Below are 19,608 nucleotides of genomic sequence, written 5' to 3' on the forward strand. Positions count from 1 at the left end.
GCAAATGAAAAGAAACGAACAGAAAACAGAATGCATTCTGTACATTCGGGTACAAGAATGTAAGCGGAACAAATAAATCATGCATTATTCGGGCGTTTTTCGAATTACTGAAAAATTAGCCAAAAAATTATGGATTTACTGACAATTTTTATGTGATATGTGTCATGTTACAATATCGATATGTGCACACTACCAAAAATTTCTGTAAAATCACATCACATATGATGTAAATAAAAAGAAGCATCATATATGACGGAATTTTCAGTGCGAGTTGAATAATACATGACTAAAGAAAGAGTAAAACTTAGTGCTTGTAATATTACATAGAAAAGGACTGAATTTTCAATGCGGCATGTAAAGTACATTTTTTTTGCATTTTCGTATTATTTTTCAAAAGTAACAAAATATTGAAAGAATTTGTGATATTTCTTTAAGTATTGATGCTAAATATCATGAATAATGAAACATAGGAAAGTTTAGACATTTTATTTATACAAAAAAGTTCATTTATGTTACAAAATGTTCTTACATATCTATGAATTCATAAAATGGCACATCGCTGATTACATTGAATAATATCCTAAACCTACCCCTCATATAATTAAGTTTAGTTTTCCTTAAATCTTTCATTTTATCCTAACTTACCCAACGACTTAAGAAATGGCATTTTTCTTCGGAAAGTGCAGCCGGGCAGCGATCCACGTTCTTCTTACAACCATTTCTCACCTTTATTTCCTGGTTTTCTCTCACTGGAAGATTCCTTGTTTCCATTGAAGTGTAAACTTTAGGAAACCGGTACATGGCCACCCAAGCCTGGCTAGTGTGTTTCACGAATTTAATGATGTGAAGAAAATCTGTACAGGATATGGACAAAAAATACTATAGGGATTAAAAATAGAGTTATCATCTTACCTGAACGATATTTCATCTTTGAACTTAGAATATTTGGTCAATCTCAAACTAGCGGCGTATGTTTTGTTCACGTTTGGGACCGTATCGCATTACCTGGGCCAGCTGTACTGAAACCTGGAATGTGAAACTTTCACTATTGAAAATTACGATTGGCAAGAAAAACTTACCTGGATGAAAGCAGAAGCAGTCCAATTCTTGGATTCTGTCTCCAGCACAACCACCGGCCATGGACACTAGCTGGATCCGGAAACTAACATTTGAAACATTTATTTTTGCCTTGTTCTGCAAAAGTTTATTTACTAATCAAAATTAAAACATTCAAAATTCATACTGCTGGAGAACTTACCTTATCAAGTCTTGAACAGAAGTATCAACTATTTAGCTGCTGGAAAGATGTTTCAGGTTCCGTAAATGTATTCCGGGCAGTCGGAATTAAAACGATTCAAACGCAACGAAACTTTTGCGCTTTGCTTCCTCCTTTTTGCGGTTATCTGTCACTTGCATGCAGCGCAGCGCTGCTCCACCAATATGGCATCGACGTCTACATCATATGCCCAGCAATATTTTACTTGTGCTTGTATTTCACGGTATTGCTGAACAACTGCGATCACCATTCGCTTTTTGATTAAACTTTTCGTATACCAATTTGTATTGAAATGCATTACAATTACATCAAAAATAAATTTTCGTTCTATTATAATTATCCATATCGCGTAATTTTAGTAGATTTAATTTTCAGTGCTGCTTAGTATTCAACATTTTTTATTTACATGACAAAAACTCGTTCCATGTCGTGTAATATTGAGGTCATTGAATTTCAGTGCTATTAAGGGTTCAGATATTTTTGCTTCTACGAAAAATATCTGTAAAATTACATCACATATGATGTAAATAAAAAGAAGCATCATAAATGACGGAATTTTACATTTGTAAATCGTTTTCTGTGTCGTGTAATTTTAGTGTGATTGAATTTCAGTGCTGTGAATGATTCAATTGTTTTTAAATTTGTAGATTTACATTACGAAATCGCATTCTATGTCATGTAATATTAAGGGTTTTCAATTTCAGTGTTGTTAAGGATTCAGATTTTTTTTCTGTGTGTCATTGTCTATGTATACACCGAAAATAATTTTCACTTTAAAGGTAAGTGACATCTGGAGTGAATTTGCGCCATACGTAAATTCATGTGAATTTTAAGTGACCGGTCAAGTGAAATCACTTAAGTGAGCGATCAAGTGAATTTCAAGTGAATGGCAAAGTCAATTTCAAATGTTTGCTCAGGTCATTAATATCTTTCAATCGTAGTGGTTTTTAGGTGAAATTTTGGAATATCAAACATTAATCAACTTTGTTTCTACAAAACAATCATTTATTAAAAATACAACGTAAAAAACGTCACTTTTTCTTCTTCAAAAAGATTTTTCGGCTTCGAAAAATCATTGACTTCCTCACTTTGACGAGACATTCGGGTTGATCTTTTCTGAAATAATAATTAAAAATAAAATAAATTTAACTAGTATTTATTGTTTTGTATGATACTTACTTTAATTGCACTTGAATATTTCCAAAATAAATCATCATCGGAAAACGTATCCGAAACCTGATTGCTTTAAAAAGGGTCTCTGCGACGTGTTAACCGGTTCACACGATGTTTCTGTCGGTCGACCTATGGAAAATATCATTGTTTAATAACATATAAATTACTTTAATTCTGCATCTACCAACTCAAACAAACCTCTGTTGTTTCTTTTCCAAACAACAATGAAACAATCAATACTGACATCATTGACATTCGCTATGCAAAAAATCACTTGAATTTTAAGTGATGGGCAAGTAAATATTGGCTTAAGTGACCGGTCAAGTGGATTTCAAGTGAGCATCGAAGACATTCAATGCCGGTCACTTAAAACTCAAGTGATGAGCTAGTGTATATTGATTCGGTCACTTAAAACTTAAGTGAGAGGCAAGTGAAATGTACATGAGCCACTTGAAATGAAGAAATTCACTGCGTTTTCACTTTTAAGTGAATCTTCTAGTGTTTTTTAAGTGTGAATTTGGGTTCAGTGTAGGTCTGTGAGCAGATTTTACTGCGCGCAAATTATTTGCACGGTGGTCTAAATAGGTGCAATCTGCGCAGTTTGTTGAAGACGGCAACGGTGTGTATGAAAGTTGATTTTTTGGTAGAAATAATTTGAAGTAACTGAACTCTGATGTTGGTCCTTTTTTCATATAGTCCCTTTTCAACTTTTAGCACATGATAGTTTATATAAAGAATGTGATGGTGTTAGTGAGTGCGGAATTGTTACCTGTCAAATCAGATTCCCTCAATAGTCTAAAAATTCATGCAATCGACAATACTGATCTACAGTCTTTCTTCCGAAGCATGTGTTTTCGGACTTTGAAAAACGGAAAACTGAAGTGATGTAGGTGGATGCTGTCTGAACAAATTATATTTGAGTAACATTACGAGGTTTCTAAAACTATAAGTTTTGTAAAAATCGGTTGGGTAGTAAGAGATATATCGGTTTTAGTCAGGAGTGTCAAATTGACGGACTGTAATGGGTAAAAATTTCAGGGACGGATGAAGGTTATGTCATACCACATAAATTTTGAAAAGAGGATTTGGTAGTTGACGTAATTTGGCGCATATTCGCATCTTTAGATGTTGAAAACACGAAACGACCGGATTTTTGTGACGAATTTTCAAAGGCATCCCTTTTTCAAACTTTTTATCAATTTGCAATTTATTAGTTTTTTCTAACACTCTAGTTAAATTTAGCACTAGAATTTAGAATATGTAAACGCAAGAATTTTGCAATAAATTAATAGTCATAAAGAAGCAATTTCATACCGATTTTAGTGGTGTAATGGCTCCGTGTGCTGTGATACGCACATGGTAACAGGCAAGTAGTGTTTTTTCATCCCAAATGTAGGCTCATTATTTCATGCAAGTACCACGTGCTTGTGTCCCGTGCTACAGTGGGAAGAGACAAACCCGCCAAAAATTTTTGTTATCAATTTTTCATTCAATAGGCAATGGAAGCACTGCCGAATTTGGGTGATGGTTTTGCATTAGCGCAAGTGGGAGGCGGCTAAAATTTCACCCAACTTTTGACAGATCTTACGGGGTTTTCTTAAGGAGAGAATGAAGAACTATTAGATTCCATCGCCCATAGCAGGCTTTGATTTGCTGTTCAGTACACCTGAACTCTGTCAGATGGTCGATTCTATTGGCCAGGCCCATGGTGATGGTGAGAAAACAACCTGCCAAAGGAAACGAAAATGACAAAATGGGTTTGGGACTTTTGGTTCGTGGGATTAAAAACGAAAGTTGTATGGGAGGGTCCCTTTTCTTAGGTGGGACTTAAAACTATTACTAAGGGGCCGTTCACTATCTACGTAAGCATATAGGGGGGTTGGGGGGGGGGGGGGGGGGGGGTTCACAATTGCTTACGATCTCTTACTAGGGGGATAGGGAGGGTTTCCAAAAATCTTATGTAAGAAATGTTACATTGATAATTTGTCACAGCACAGCCATACGAAACCATATAACTAAGGTTTTTTTTCTCACTATCTATTTGTTGGTTAGTTTTGATTTTATGTAATTTATCTTTTAATGTCTATTGACAAAAAGTTTGACAAACAGCCGCTTTTGAAAATTTGTCAAAAATTTTATGCTTCGTATTTTGAAAATCTGAGATGCGGTCTAGAGATGCGTAAATGTGCCAAATTACGTAAAATTTTCAATCCACTTTTCAAAATTTATCTGGCGTGACTTACACAATTTTGACGGTTCATTGATTGAAAAGTACGGTTTTTACACAACTTTTTTTTTGCATTTTTGTGGTCCTGATCTTAAAAACATTTTAAAAAATATACTCTTATGGACAACGTATAGCTTATAACTTCAGCTTTTTTGGACACTAAGTGAAATGTTTTTCGAGCATTCCGCAGTCTTTTCCCGAAGCATGTTTTTCGAATGTTTTTCTTAAAAATTAATAACGGAAAACTGAATTGTTTTAGCAGAATATTTATTGTCTGAAAAACATTATATTATTTGAGCTACATTACGAGGTTTCAAAAACTATATATATGTAAAAATAGGTTGAGAAACAAGAGAGATATAGCGGTTTTATTCGGGAGTGTCAAATTGATACTCCAGGAGCTCTAACGTGTAAAATTTCTGGGACGGATGGATGTTAAAAAACTAATATCAAAACGAAATATTCTTATTTTTATTTGCTGGCCCCTAAATTGCGATAAGTATGCATAATTATAACAAAGTTCGTCCTGATTCAAGTCACGGACCATGAGGTGCACCAATGTTCAATACGAACAAAATCGCGATATCAGCCAAGAGATTAAATCTCATTGCCTACTTGAAGGCGTTTTACCTATAACGATTTCGAAAAGTGTATTTTTAAAAGACTGGGGGACTTAAGAAGTGTAAATAAGGTTCCCTGATTTTTTTTCAAGGATTCCTAAATTTAGTAAAAAAAAAGTCTGGCAATCCTGTATGTGCTGGTCGGAAGAGCTGTCAACCGATCACCATGTTGTCGTTGTTACAAAATTATACAAACAGTTCTTCGGTTTCGCTTATTTGCCCTAAGGGGACATCCATAAATTACGTAACGCTCCTATGGGGGGGCTTGTTTATGTCATGCAATTTTGGCAGAGTGATATGCAAACCAAAATCAGTTTAAAATTTGTAAGCTTCAACATGATTGAAACTGGTTTGTAATCTTTCTTCTTTAAAGATTCTGAAATAGACTTCTTGAAAGGTGTATTAAATATCCGTGAAATAATCGTTGAAAAAACCCTATATTTAGGTACATTAACCCCCTAGAACTCAATTCAATCTTAAGACGTAAATTTGACTATTTTTTCTCAATTTTTTCAAAATATGCAATTTTGATTCTTGCGACGAATATTACTTTGTGGAATATATTTCGCCTAACAAGTTAGGCTTCTTGAACAAATTAAAGTAAACAAGGTAGATCATCAGTTTACAAGCAAAAAGCAACTCATAACCTGTAAGCGCCGATGTGGTCTAGCGGATAGGCTGGCGCGAGTCTGGTTTTAGTATGCCAGGCGTACTGGGATCGATTCCCGGTATCGGCAAGAAAACTTTTGGGTTCGAATCCCATTAGTGGTCGACAGGTAAGATGTGTTTCCTCATATTTACTGACTATATAATGAGAATGTTCAATCAGTTGCAAGCTGGCCAGGTATATACACGGATGCCGGAATACCTGTAAGTAAACTAGCCCACCTAATTGACTCGTTCTTCCAAAAATAAACCTTCATCAACACGATACATTCACTCCATAACAGTTCACACGAATCCATGGGGTCCGGGTATGGTAGCGCGCTGCATTGGAGATTTGTCCAACATAATAATCTAAAAAAAAAATGCATATGAGCACATACTTTGGCAGAAACTGCGGTGAATCCGTGCACCCATGGTGGATAACCAACATACAAAAAGCAACTCATAACCTGTTGTTGTTGTTGCGGTTTGACGTTAATAGCTTGAGGAGCGTTGCCTCATATACGCCAGTGGTGACTCATAACCTGGGGGAGGAAGACTGAAATTTGCTGTATCGTTTTCTGTATCGTTTTTTTTTTACTGTTCGGCAAAAAGCCAGTAATTGTTGAAAAGATTTGTAATCGTTCAAATTTTTACTTTAGATGATCAGTTTCGTGTAGCGAGTCATGCAACTCAGTTGTTTAGGTGCTAAATTTAGATTTAGCTATTTTTAGAACAACCATTAATCAAACCATTTTTATTTATCAGCTTAAAAACTTTAACGAAATTTGAGTGACTCAATCCGCCTGATCATGCAAGAATTTGCCATAGCAAAATAAAACCTAATTGAATCATTGTTTTATGCAAAACAAGTGCATTTCAGCATCAAACAAGTTTTATTGAAAATCACTAAATAAGAAAGTAAAATTTTGAACCTTTGCACTGGTCGGTAGAGTGATGAGAGAAATTTGACGTTTGAAAGATTTTTTTCTTTTTTTATTCAGTCTTCCTCCCCCAGCTCATAACCAGACAATCAATTTACTTTATGAGAGAGTTATCATCAATGAGTATTAAGAAGCGATTTGGATAGATCGATATTACTACCATTTTTAAGAACGCTAAAAAATATATGTTGAAATATTTTTTTTACCTTAGAAGATGAGGGGGGGGGGTAATTATCAGCGTTACGTAATTTTCATAGGGGGGTACGTCGAAGCGTTACAATTTGTGACATACGGGAGGGAGGGGGTAAAAAAAGTGCAATTTTTGCGTTACGTAATTTATGGATGCCGCCTAAACCAAAGCGCGCCCCATGAAGCGGTAAAATTCCTGATTATCAGAGCTAATCTTTGCGTTGAAGTCGCCTAAGTGGACTTAAATGTTATCCTTGTTTTTTTTTTCAACTACGCTATCATGTTCACTGTAAAATTTTATTCTTGAAAATTGTTCTGAAAGTAAAAATAAGTTCTCACGCTAAATTCACAATTTGGCTTTAGTTTATTAAAATACTGAAATTTTAAAAATCAATTTGAATGAATTGTTACGAAGAATAATAAATGAGCAACTAAAACTAAACTTTATTAAACAGTAACAGTCTGGTTAACATTGAAACAAAGCATGGTGTCTGCTTTTTCAGATGATATTCTGGAGTTCTTGGCATTTCAGATTCATAATTATGTGCCACTCTTTGAACAACAAAAGTCAGCAGAGTCTGTAAATCGTATCGTTGTCCGTTTTCGTTCAACTCGTGGCACAGTTCTTGAATAAACCAGGAACCACTGCTAGTGTTCCGGAACGCCGTGTGTTTAGGTATTGTTGCATAGGCAAACAGAAAATCCGCATGCGTCGGAATACTGAAGCGAGCTATACCATCCTTTTCGATTTTGACCCCTGAGTCAACTTCCTGCCCTCGACAAGCTTGGATGAAAAAGATCTTCGGTTTGCTGATCAATGTTGGGCAACGGTCGCCGGTGAATTGGGTCCAAATACTGGATATTTCGTATTGACAATCATAAGCGTGGACAATTTCTCCTTCTTCACCGTGGGTTAGAATCGCTACGACTAGGCAGTCACTGTTGCTGTGATCCATTTTTGAAACTGAAATTAAAGAAATTATAGATGTCAATAGTTTTGAGTGCTTAATTTTCAATAAGTTTGTCAAAAAACGATTATTGTTCAGAATAGATCTAGATGAGAAAGAAACGTAAAATAGAACTAAAGTTTTTTCTTCTCAAACATAGTTACCATGACAAAAGTGACGTCACTTTAGACAATTTCCGCGATGAATTTTGCCCAAAATTAGTGAAGCTCTCTGACGCTGGCTTTGTTAATATTTTGTTCATTCTAGCAAACGTGCAATAGTGTGCGTTCCTCGTACCACCTTAGTAAGAGTGTTCCTCATTGTATTAGGATATGCTTATAATGTCATTTTTACGAAGATATTGAAAACCAAAAAAAAATTACAAACTACAGAGATTCCCAAAAATGAGTGTAAAGTAGGAGGTGTCAAATTGCAACATTTTGCGAATTTCCATAAGCCTGTAGTCTAAAAATTTTTCTTTCTGGCCAAAACGAATGACAGAACTTAAATCTGAAATTAAGGTACCCAGTATGAAAAAACGCAAAAAATTCTTGGTTTGATTTAGGGGTTTTTCCAGCACCCGATTCCTTAGATGTCTCATATAATATTTTATTTATGCTTCAGCAAATAAAATTACGAAAAAAAATGTCCAAGAAAACAATTATTGTTTTTTCATACAAAATTTCAAGTCGAAACTACCTTCTCATATAACTTTGCGCGGAATTTTTAATTATAATTTTTGCAAAATTCATTACAAAAAATCTACTTTATAGGAATGTTAATACAGATGATATGATAGCATTATTGAAAAGATTGACGAGAAAAAAATTCAAAAATAATTTTAACTCTGATTGAATCACATAACTCACTAAATTTTGGTACCTCCGAAAAAATGACTTTTTCTTTATTGTTTAATTACGGAGTTACCTGATATGTGTATAAACATAAGGAAAATGCCGATAGTGCGTCAACTGTACGATTTATCAAAATGATTGATGCAACAAGATGCAAAATTGGAATTTTTCGGCACTAGTCGTAAATTTACGTCAAGTGCTAAAAAAAAATAGAATTTTGCAACGTGTTGCATATTGGGTCACATAGAGAATCCATTTCCCGGTCATTTTTGCATTCCCGGGAATCGGGAAATCTTCAAAATTCAAAAGGGATATTTTCACCCTCTATGAAACAAAAGAAACCACCACATTAGTGAACCTGTATATAAGAGAAGTGACATCTGAAACACAAAATTCCAATCGAGCAAAAGAACTGTCAAAATCGATTCCAATCGATTCGAGCATTTTGTCGCAGAGCTTTTACCTTTCTTATTGAAAACTCAACCAAAGAAGGTATTGTGATTGTTATTATAGTTCAAACAGATAATTTTTTAGCTGGTCATATGAATTTATGATTAGGCGCAATTTTTTTCAATGCTTTGGTGAATCGTGTTTCTAGTTAGAAAACTAACTGATTATTAACGAAATTCAAGTCATTCATACCGTTTATCGCGATTCTTCGGGCATCAAGTTCAATATTGTTTTGTTGGATTGAATGAGCGTTCACTTTAGAGCTTGAACATTGAGCCAGAAAACAGTGCTGGGGATTTTTTTGTCCAAGATTTCGGCGATGTTGCCACATATTTTATTTTAAGAGGGATCAGATGTCGCTTCTCTTATATGAAGGTTCACTACACCACATATGTATGTTTCTGGTATTTTTACATGTTTTACCCTAATTCAGTATTATAATTTATATACTATATTTTTAAGCTATTTAAATATAAATACTATTGATTTTGAATTCGTTTTTTTTTTAAATAAACTTCTTGGAGGTAACGGGCAACCGGGGCAATGGCCCCGGGCCCCTCGGCTTAGGGGGGCCTCCGAAGGAAAAAAATATGACTTTAATGAGTTTTAACATTACTTTAATCATACTACTTCAATTTCTATAAACCTATGAAGAGAAATCAAAACTAGAAAATCGGAATTTGAAAATTTAAAATAAATAACTAAAGGGGCCCCCGTGAAATAATATTTAGAATATTTTTTCTTGTTTTGTGTATGATGTTTGTTTTCATTTGTCATATTTTTTGTTTTTGTCATTCTTCATCATTTTTAGTTGTTTTCTGTCATTTTCAGTCTTTTGTTTGAATTTGTTTTTTAACTTTTTGAATTTTTCATCTTTTTTTTATCATTTTTGAGTACTTTATAAATTTTGATGTCAACCGATTTCGAAAAAAAATAGGAAGAATATGAGGCAAAACACCTCAAAATTTCATTTTTTTTTGTATCTTATCGCGTCAGTCAGGATATTTTGTACAGAACATAAAAAATAAAAAAAAAGGCATCTCCTCAAAGCAGTGATTGAATTTTGCTGAGCATGAGTTGATCAACCATCTCTCGCTCAACGCTTTACTCGGAAGCAAAGGTTGCTTTGAGGCAGCGAAAACGACAAAACCGATTATGTATACGCTCTCAACATGGCCGCCTTCATGAAGCAATATACATTCGAGGCAGCGAATCCAAAAAACCAAACGAATGGCTCTCACTCATCTCCTGTCACAACCTTGAGGGAACCGAATTCAAAAGGCAGAGCAAACCCGAGTCTCCTCGTTTGTGCCTGGATCGAATGCGTGAGGTTTTTCTGCTATTGCTATTATTGCACAGCAACCGCACGCAGGCAGCTAGTTTTTTCATTTCTTTTTCTTCCCCCCTCTTTCACCATACGTTGCGGGCCGTGCAACGCAATAAGTTCGGTTGTTTTTGTTGTTGCCTCAACCTCAACCTTTGCGGTCGGCTCGAGTTATTCAAATTCAACAACGTAAATGAGTATGTGTGCCTCGTCTTCTTCATGCATCATGTAGCAACCGAACGTTGAGAGAGTTCGTTCGGGGCAGCAAACGGATAGTGTCTCTCAGAGCAGATCCTCCTCATGGGGGGAGGTTTGAAAGAATGTATATGTATCGTCTCCTGTATAGCTATGCGAGGCCTCAAAGTGTGTATTTTGAATGCCTCTGATGAGAAAATTGGTGAGGATTTCAATCACTGCCTCAAAGTAATGGTTACTGCACTAAAACAGCAGCTAGTTTCGCCAAAACTGACTCACAGTGCCAAGAGAGAACAGGGAAGCTTTATGATAAATGATCATTATTATTGAAATTTTCGTTGATTTGTAAATTCTAAACTCTTCCTCTCTCTATTTTTGAAAATAAAATCCTTAAAAAATTGTAGTTGCTTAAATTGGACCAGTCGACAGTACAGTTTTTTTTATTGAATTTACATCAAAATTTCTGTCTAACACTTGAAATTCGTATTGAAACATTTTCAGAGGGGTAAACCAAAATTTCATCATCATTTAATTTTCCAAATGATCATTCACAAATTATCATACAAATCATTGAGTGATTCTCTTAACATGAATATTTCTATGTTTTTAATATTATCTTAATCCAGATTCAATTCATTGAGATTTTCGAGTCATGTGTTGTTTCTCTAGTCAATGAAGTTCAGTTTCATGATTTTTCTGAATTTTGAGAATTCAGGATTTTTTTGTAAGGTACTAAACTCATTTGGATTCCAAATCTGACTGTTTTCAATGATAACTGATTCTGTGTTTTAAACATTTAATCTCTATTCTTGATATTTTTCATCGATCATTTTTGCATTTATACCCTTTTGGTTTTGAGGGCACTGAATGAAACTTTTGTCATATTTAGAATAACAATTTAATAACTTTTTTTTTATCTGATGAGAATCATATTCATATGCTTCTTATGAAAAGGTTTTTTTTTGTGTTTCAAAGATATTAAATTGAAATTCACATTTGGTGCCATTTTTACTTTGGCTCTGATTGTAACTTTAAATCTCTATTTTTTATTATTTAATTCATATTTTGTTGCACAAAAGTTGATTTGAACATCTGATTTAGATTTGAGACACTAAATTGTGGTTCTGAATATAACCTGATTTAAGTCTTGAATTCTGAAACTCATATATCTGTATCTCTATGGAATTTGAATTTAATTATTTGTTTAATTTTTTGAATTTTGTATTCTCTGTTTCAAATCTTCATAATATATTCACATTTTCATTAGTTGAATATTTCTCGATGGAACACAAACCAGATGATCAATGATGAAATTAAAAATATTTAAAATAACTATCAACATTCTAAATCAGAGAATGATAAGGGCATTGAAAATTGAGAATTAATTTTTGCATTTTGCAGCTCAAATCAGAGCTTTCATTTTTTGGAAATTTCTAAATCTTCTGCAATGTTTACACGTGATTTATTAACAATATTTATTTGAAGATACCTACCACAATCCATTTTCACCAATTTTTCACCAAGTCATTTTTAATACACGATTCTTCAGAAATTCAGATGTGATTTAATATTCTCACGGTTAAATTTTAAGCCCAGTGCTTCTGAAAGTGGGTTCAAAATTATTTTCATCCCCTCCCACTCAAAACAAGCGAGAGGAAGATGATGTTTCGTCACTAGCTTCAGGCAAGCTTCCAAAAGATCTGCTTTGGACAGCTGAACACCAACTTTGGGAGTCGCTTTCCTTAATTTTTTTGTCTGAGGATGATCTCCGTTACGGAAAAGATTATTTTCTAATGTCACATTTAACCCCTTGCTGCTTGTATTGGCACCCAGGATTGATGTCCATGGCGCAACGAAAAAAGCACGCGTCCCTGCCCATTCCGTCCTTGCTAGGTTCACCATTCGATGTAATGATCTTTTAGCAATTTTGCTGAAAGATTCAACTTGGCAAGAATTTCTTTTCTTGTGAAAGCTCGAATTTTCCATTTTTCTCCGATGTCTTATGTTGTGCTGTCTTCAACTATCACTTGAATAATGAGTTTGAAATTTGTTTTTTCTCTAATTCGCAGTTACTCCTAGCAACTGAGTTTGTTTATTTTTTGCTCAGCTTTTCTGTGGTTTGTTGGTAAACAAACTTCATGAGTTCCGTATAGTTGCATAGCCTACATAGCCAAAATGGCTGAATCGGGAATTCGATATTCGGTAACACCTCCTGAATATATACCCACCTTGATCTCAAGAAAGAACCATGACCATGACAATTTCCCAAAGGGACCAAAGGGACTGTGATATTTTCTTTCCATTCAATATCACTGATCGTTTTAACGCGTGACAGAAAAATATGGCAAAGCTACTAAGATAGTTTAAGAAAATTCATCATTTATAAATATCTTGAACTTTCGCAGCTCTAAGTCGTGTAACGGTGTAAATATCTGGAAAGAAGACTGAGCAAATGTGGGAGATTAAAGTAGTCAACGACAGGAATATGACGTGTTTTTTTAGGCTGTTAGTTTTCCTTCGGGTAATTTGAAAAGACAGGAAAATTCATAAAAATAAAGTGAATGTATCGTTATTATGCCGATTTGTTAGGCCTAATTCTACAAATAAGTGATTCAGTGCAGTTAGTCGAAAGGGCTGGTGATATGCCCAGCGAATCGATCAACGTATTTGAATCCAGAAGGAGCGTCGAAGGATAACCCCGAATTAAATTCAGATAATTGTTTCTCATTGTTTTCGTTTTATTTAATTTGTTTCACGTGTTTTCGAAAAATAGCTTTTGCAACAGCCCACGGGATGAATCATCCAACCAGATGAAAATCCCAAAAAAGGCAACAGCCAGTTGAATTGTTAAATATTTCCACAAGGGATTTCACCGTTGAAAACATAGTTTTATGGAAAACTTGTACGCAAGTTTAAGGTTTATCAGCATATATTTAGGCGTTTCTGCATAAAACTCCTAGATTTATGTAAAATACTTTTTAAGAAATATGACATGAATGGATTATTCTGAACATATAAAAAAATTATTTTAAATTCATTGGTGTGGAAAATCTATTCAAACATCAAAGGTGCAATACATCCCGATTAAAAAAACGAAGAAACGGGTTTTAAATACCATATCCTTGTAAAACAATTTCAATGTTGCATCCCAATTAATTATTGAATATTTTCTTCCACATTAGATTTAAGGTTTATCGTTCCTTTTTTGTTTTTTGATAAACATGAAGGGCTAATGCCATATTATTATCGGTAAAATATAAGTAAGGACAGTAACAGTAAGGACTGATTTTGATATCTAAATCCCAAAAGATACATCTGCTGCTTTGTGAAAGGATTTCAAGAAAAACCACTTGGAGATTTAAAGCTTTGTAAAGTTAAACACTGGAATCATTTTATTACAAAGCAAAATTTTTTAATCAAGCTCTTAGGAAAATTCCAACTTTGCTATTAAAAACAATATAAATGAAGCTCGGAAAAAGAAAAAAAATGTTTTTTGTAATTAAAAGTATTGTTTTGTCAAAATATAACTTTGTGATCTTTAAGCATTAAAGCTCTTAAGATTTTTAAAATGTGAGGCAGAGGATAGCAAAGATTCAAAGAGTTTTCAAAAAGGCAATAATCATATAAAAACAAATTGGAACATTTTTTGTTTAAATCTATTATATAAAATTCTCTTGTAACGGTGTTTGTAGTACTACTCCTCCGAAACGACCGAAACGATTCAAATGAAATTATTTTTAGAATGTTTTGTAGCCATGCGAATCGGTTTATATCGAATAAAAACAACACAAAGTCGCATCAATTGTCCGTAATTATTAAATTTGTAGTTTTTTGAATGAAATGAAAGTCATGGCTTCCATTTTTTCGAGATTTTTTTTTTCTTTGGGCGGTTTGTTTTTCGTCTCCAAGGTCGAGGCGTCGCGACCTGACGTCGTTAGAAGATAGTAACTATGGCATAGCATACTGATCAGTGAGAATATTTTGGCGCGTATTTCTCAACCAAGCATATTTTCAATGCAAGTGGTGGCGATATGATGCCTTGATGTGATTTTTTTGTTCTTGAATCCTAGCTCACATGGTTATGAATGACGCCTAGATGTGACTCAGGTTGACATTTTGCTGATCGAATAAAACATATAATATTTGTTTTGCCAAAATCTGAAGTTGAAAAGTCTGGCATCCATTTTTAGAGATTTTCTTTTCTTCGAGGGGTTCGTTTTTCGTCTCCATGGGCGAGGCGTCGCTAGCAAACGTCGTTGCAAGATAATAGTAACCAAAGCATACTGTTCATTGATCGCTGGAAAAATTTAAAAATTAGGCGCCTATTTCTCAACCAAGAACCTATATTTCTTATGCACGTTGGGGCGATATGCAACCTAGATGTGTTTTTTCCTTACTTATTTGTCACAGCACATGGTAATAAATGACGCCTAGATGTGACAAGGATTGATATTTTATCGATCGAATCAAAACCATATAAACGATTTCAAATATTCAAACAATTTTTAATTCGTGTTGATTTAAGTAGTAAATTGTTGTCCAAAAGATATGAATTTGGTTATGATAAATATAAAATAATGACATTTTTTGGATGTTTGAAAATAAGAAATTGGGAAGCTTTACATTCAATTTCGTATAATCCGATACGCCTAGAACGCTGGACACATTAACTGAACGAGAGTCTGTGTGAAGTTTTTAAAAGCCGAATGAACTTTTTGATTTTTTGCAAACGTAAGTTGAAGTTATCAATAAAATAATCTACTTTTCTATAACAAAAAGTGAGGATATGAGTTTTCCGGAAGAATTTTCAATTAAGAAAGTCAACTAGAGCAAGTGCCAACTTTCAAGTTTTACGAAAAGAGTATACATTAATTCTTCATCTAAAAATTGTTGGGCCCAAAAAAAACTATCTGATTAAATAAACTCAACTTTTTTTTTAAATAATTCATCAAAAAACTGTTTACACGTTTACTGTTTGTTTACACACAATTCAAGTACGAACTTAACATGAAAAGTATGTTTTTGTTTAACATATTTTGGCTACATAGAAAAGACTTTTGATTCACTTTTTTGTTGAAAAGTTTTTTTTTGTGATTGATATTCCAGGGGCAGCAGATTTTTATGATGAACTTTTAATATGACCTGAAAGTGTTAAAAGTAATATAAATTCATGTAATTTCTTTGGTGGAATAAGTGAAAACGCGCCATTTAGCAATGAAACATCTACAATTCAAGAATTTTATCTCCAAAATGGCCAGAAAGGATATCCCGACTGTTGAGTCTGAAGCGGATATTCAAAATCATTATAAAGGTCTTTGTAAATCAAGGTCTTTTGGTTGAACAGCATTCAGTGAAATTGAAGTACCAAGCATTAATTTATTCCGGAGAAAACTTAGTATATATCAATGAAAGTTGATAAAACAGACAAACAAGAACAAGTATTAAATTCATTTTAAAGTCTTTTCACTGACGCATCTGAAAAAGACCTATGTGTTATCACTTGCCCCAATAAATGATACAAATGTATACTTCGATATTTCTTTTTGTCAACATAACTAATTTTTTTTTTGAAAATATGATTTTTTTCAGAAAATATGAAAGTTGAACTGTGGTGATATTCGTTTGCATTTGCCCCTATGTTTCATTTTTGAAATGAACTCACGAAACCATCAAAGCCTGAACAGATTATTTCATTTCGATCTATTAAATTTTAAAAAAAATCTGCTTTTCAATTAAATGTTATTAATCTTAAAAATATTACATAATCCTAAATAAAATCAAATGAACTAATTTGCATTTTTGGCTTGAATAAAAAAAAGGAATTTGCAGTATACAAAATCGTCAGATTTAATGCCATGACAAATGCTGTTTGGGAACATTTTAAGTTGAAAAGTGTGAAGTCTATAACTTAAGTATCAGGCGAAACTTTTTGGAAATGATTTTGGTGAAAATATGGATTTTAATTCAAACTGCTTCGAAGCATGAGGATGATGAAATAAAAGCTGTTTGAAAATGGTTAATAAAAAATCTTTTCTTATGTGTTTCAATTATTCAGCTCTTAAAAATACACCATCCAAAGCTAATTGGGAGCTGAAAGCGCTGCGTTAGGCAAAATATTCGGAAAACACTTCAAAAATTTTCCAAAGATTCATGAGCAATATATTCCAATAAATGAGATACTTTTTATTTCGGTTTAAACCTTATTGTGAACTCGAACAAAACGGAATAAATCACTAAATGGAATACAGCAAATGGAACATACATATTATCAACATACAGTTATTTATGGAACAAGTAACAAAAATTGTATTTTAAAAGACCCGTTGATTTGAAATTCTATGGTTTAATTTTGATAGAATTAAGCGGGACGATTCGAGTAAAGGGAAAGAAGGGAAATGTAAAAAAAACTAGGAAAAATTGAAAATGGACGAAAAGTTTAACATGGTAAGACGAAGTTTACCGGGTCTGCTAGTATTATAATATAATTCATTATTATTTTAAGTTGCATTCCGTCTTCAACCATTTCAGCACTTTTGCAAACTCTTTGCTTCACCAGGGATCACGGTTAGGAACAAGAGCTAGTTTATCAAGGAAGAAATTTGAATGATTGCCTTCAAAATTTTACTCGATCCATTTTTATTTGACATTTTATCATATGCCTCATAGTTATAGGAGTTTCCTTAGGAAATGTCAAGGAGCATAGGAGGTGTAGGAAAATCATGATCGCACCATTTACCAAAATTGATCCTGATCTCTACCTTTCACAAACTAACACAACTCCTTCCTTGGATACTTGAATATGGTTTCGCAGACGTATAGACGGTTTCTATAGTTGGTGATACTAGCTCGTCTTTGGTTCTGACTATTTCAAAAAATATTTTTTGGAGTATGCAGGAGCGAGAGGTTGCTAGTTGAACTTAAAGAGTAACTTACTAACAATCCTTCCCTTTTCCCCATAGACTACTAGGACGTGGCCGGCGCCGTTATTAATCATAAAAATAATATAGAAAAAGGGAGAGCATCAGTTTTGTGCAATGAGAATGGCTGCTAATCTCAAGCACCATTCTTTTAGACTTGCAAAATTGATGGCCTCGATTAATCACGGAGTAGCAACCATTGGCGATGGAACTTGTTCTGCTTAGCCACGCCAGCGATCATGGAATTCGTAATGTGTAGTTTGAAATCCAATAAAAAACATACGCAGTTCTTCTAGAATCGATTTTCATAAAAAAAAACCTGTAAATGAAGCATTCCGAGTTCAATGATTTAAGGTGGATATGAGTAGTCAGACTGAGCAAATATGTATGAGTTTTGGTATTCTGAAGTACACGGATGTGCGTTATACGATCTAAAAGTCGCTATGGAGCCAAAAAGTCTACCGTGAAAGAAAAAAAGAATTGAAGAAGTTCTATTAGTTTTAGAAGCGTACATAAGCTTCTGATAGTATATGAGTCTATTTATCTCCTTAATCAGCAGCATGTTAGAGCTATATTTTTTGGGTTCGAAAATTCCCGGGATTCGGGAATTCCCGAAAATTTTTGAATCTTGGGAATTCCCGATCGGGGTATACACCCCCGAAATTGGGTGTACACTCATTTTTGGAAGTCACTGTATTTTTCAAGTGCTTAACAAAAAAAAAGAAAATAGATTTTGTTCAGTATGATCTTCTATTAAAATCTGAATTTGAGTTGGAATTTGTGAATAAGCCCTAAGTATTGAAGATTATTTTAGTTCACGTATTAATTCATACAGAAACTGAACAAACTAGTATGTTACTAAATTCATATTTCAAACTAGCTGAAGCTTCATAGCCTAATAAACTGTTAGTTGTTCAAAAAAAGCATTGTGTACGATACCTTTTTTAGTAATCTTTAAAATATCCTTCAAACGTTGATCGCGGTAGATGACCACCTCGAAGCCAAGCCTTTCCAAAGATTCATTCAGCAGCTGGCAATCTTCTTTTTCTCCTTCACGAGTTGGCAATTTTTCGTCCTCAAACACAGCATGAGTAAAAATTATCGCTTTTCCACGATTTTTATGATTCATTGGGTAGCAGGCCATGTATCGCTCTATTGTGTACGCCGGATGAACAACGGATAACTGGGGACTTGACTGCAGCATTCATTGGCCCGAATTTTTTTTTCAAGGAATTGAACACTGAAATCGAGACCAAGAATGAGATGACCAAGTTGACTCCTAGCGGTCGATATAATATTGAAAAGTTGTTGAAATGGCTCGAACAACACAAAACTATAGCGCCATAAGAGCGCATTCGAACTTTCTGTTGATAAATTTTGTCTTTCGGTTTAAACGAGCATCCGCGTGTCCTTCTCTTAACGTAAATCACTTTCGATCACCTCCAGAATGATTCCAATGTGTTATGTTATAAAGCTATGCAAAACTATGTTATTTAAAAGATAGGAACAAGTTCAACCGGAAGCAGATTCAGCCTTGATCTTGAATAAATCTGAACCATTTGAATACCTACTCTTCGCACAAACTAATCTGCTCGTTCAACGATTTGATACCTACTACTCAACGAGTCTATCAGAAATGATTTTAACCTATCGACTAGTTGTGTTATTTCGGTATGGGAGAAACACGATACAAAATTTACAGCAAAAACACCAAAAACAACCCGAAAATTTTAAGCTAGCTCTCTCGCAGATATGCCATTTTTTTATGACCCTGTTCTGTTGGTTTTTTATGGATGAATCTTCGATTGACGCCTAATTTGTTTTTGTCTTGGAGATGTGTTTTGAAA

The 19,608-nt window shown here is 34.0% G+C and overlaps 1 protein-coding gene and 1 long non-coding RNA gene across 2 annotated transcripts; both read right to left on the reverse strand.

Annotated features, from left to right (window-relative positions):
- Positions 1-555: 555 nt before the first annotated feature.
- Positions 556-1,900, reverse strand: LOC129749676 (uncharacterized). Its single transcript, XR_008738128.1, has 4 exons — positions 1,259-1,900; positions 1,080-1,194; positions 913-1,026; positions 556-854 (listed from the first exon to the last, which is right to left on the reverse strand). It is a non-coding gene; the product is annotated as an uncharacterized LOC129749676 (long non-coding RNA).
- Positions 1,901-7,511: 5,611 nt separating this feature from the next.
- LOC129742473 (caspase-like) lies at positions 7,512-18,965 on the reverse strand. Its single transcript, XM_055734373.1, has 2 exons — positions 18,701-18,965; positions 7,512-8,038 (listed from the first exon to the last, which is right to left on the reverse strand). Exons 1-2 carry the CDS (start codon positions 18,963-18,965, stop codon positions 7,512-7,514), a joined length of 792 nt encoding a protein of 263 aa, XP_055590348.1.
- Between the last annotated feature and the right edge of the window lie 643 nt (positions 18,966-19,608).

The sequence above is a fragment of the Uranotaenia lowii genome, chromosome 2 (assembly GCF_029784155.1).
Source record: "Uranotaenia lowii strain MFRU-FL chromosome 2, ASM2978415v1, whole genome shotgun sequence".
In the NCBI taxonomy this organism is placed as follows: domain Eukaryota; kingdom Metazoa; phylum Arthropoda; class Insecta; order Diptera; family Culicidae; genus Uranotaenia; species Uranotaenia lowii.

What these genes read in the sequence shown, in the direction of transcription:
- LOC129742473 (XM_055734373.1), bottom strand. Translation starts at nt 18,965, where the DNA reads ATGCTGCAGTCAAGTCCCCAGTTATCCGTTGTTCATCCGGCGTACACA. An exon ending in TTTAAAGATTACTAAAAAAG is followed by an intron (nt 8,039 to 18,700) that starts GTATCGTACACA and finishes CTTTAATTTCAG; the next exon opens with TTTCAAAAATGGATCACAGC.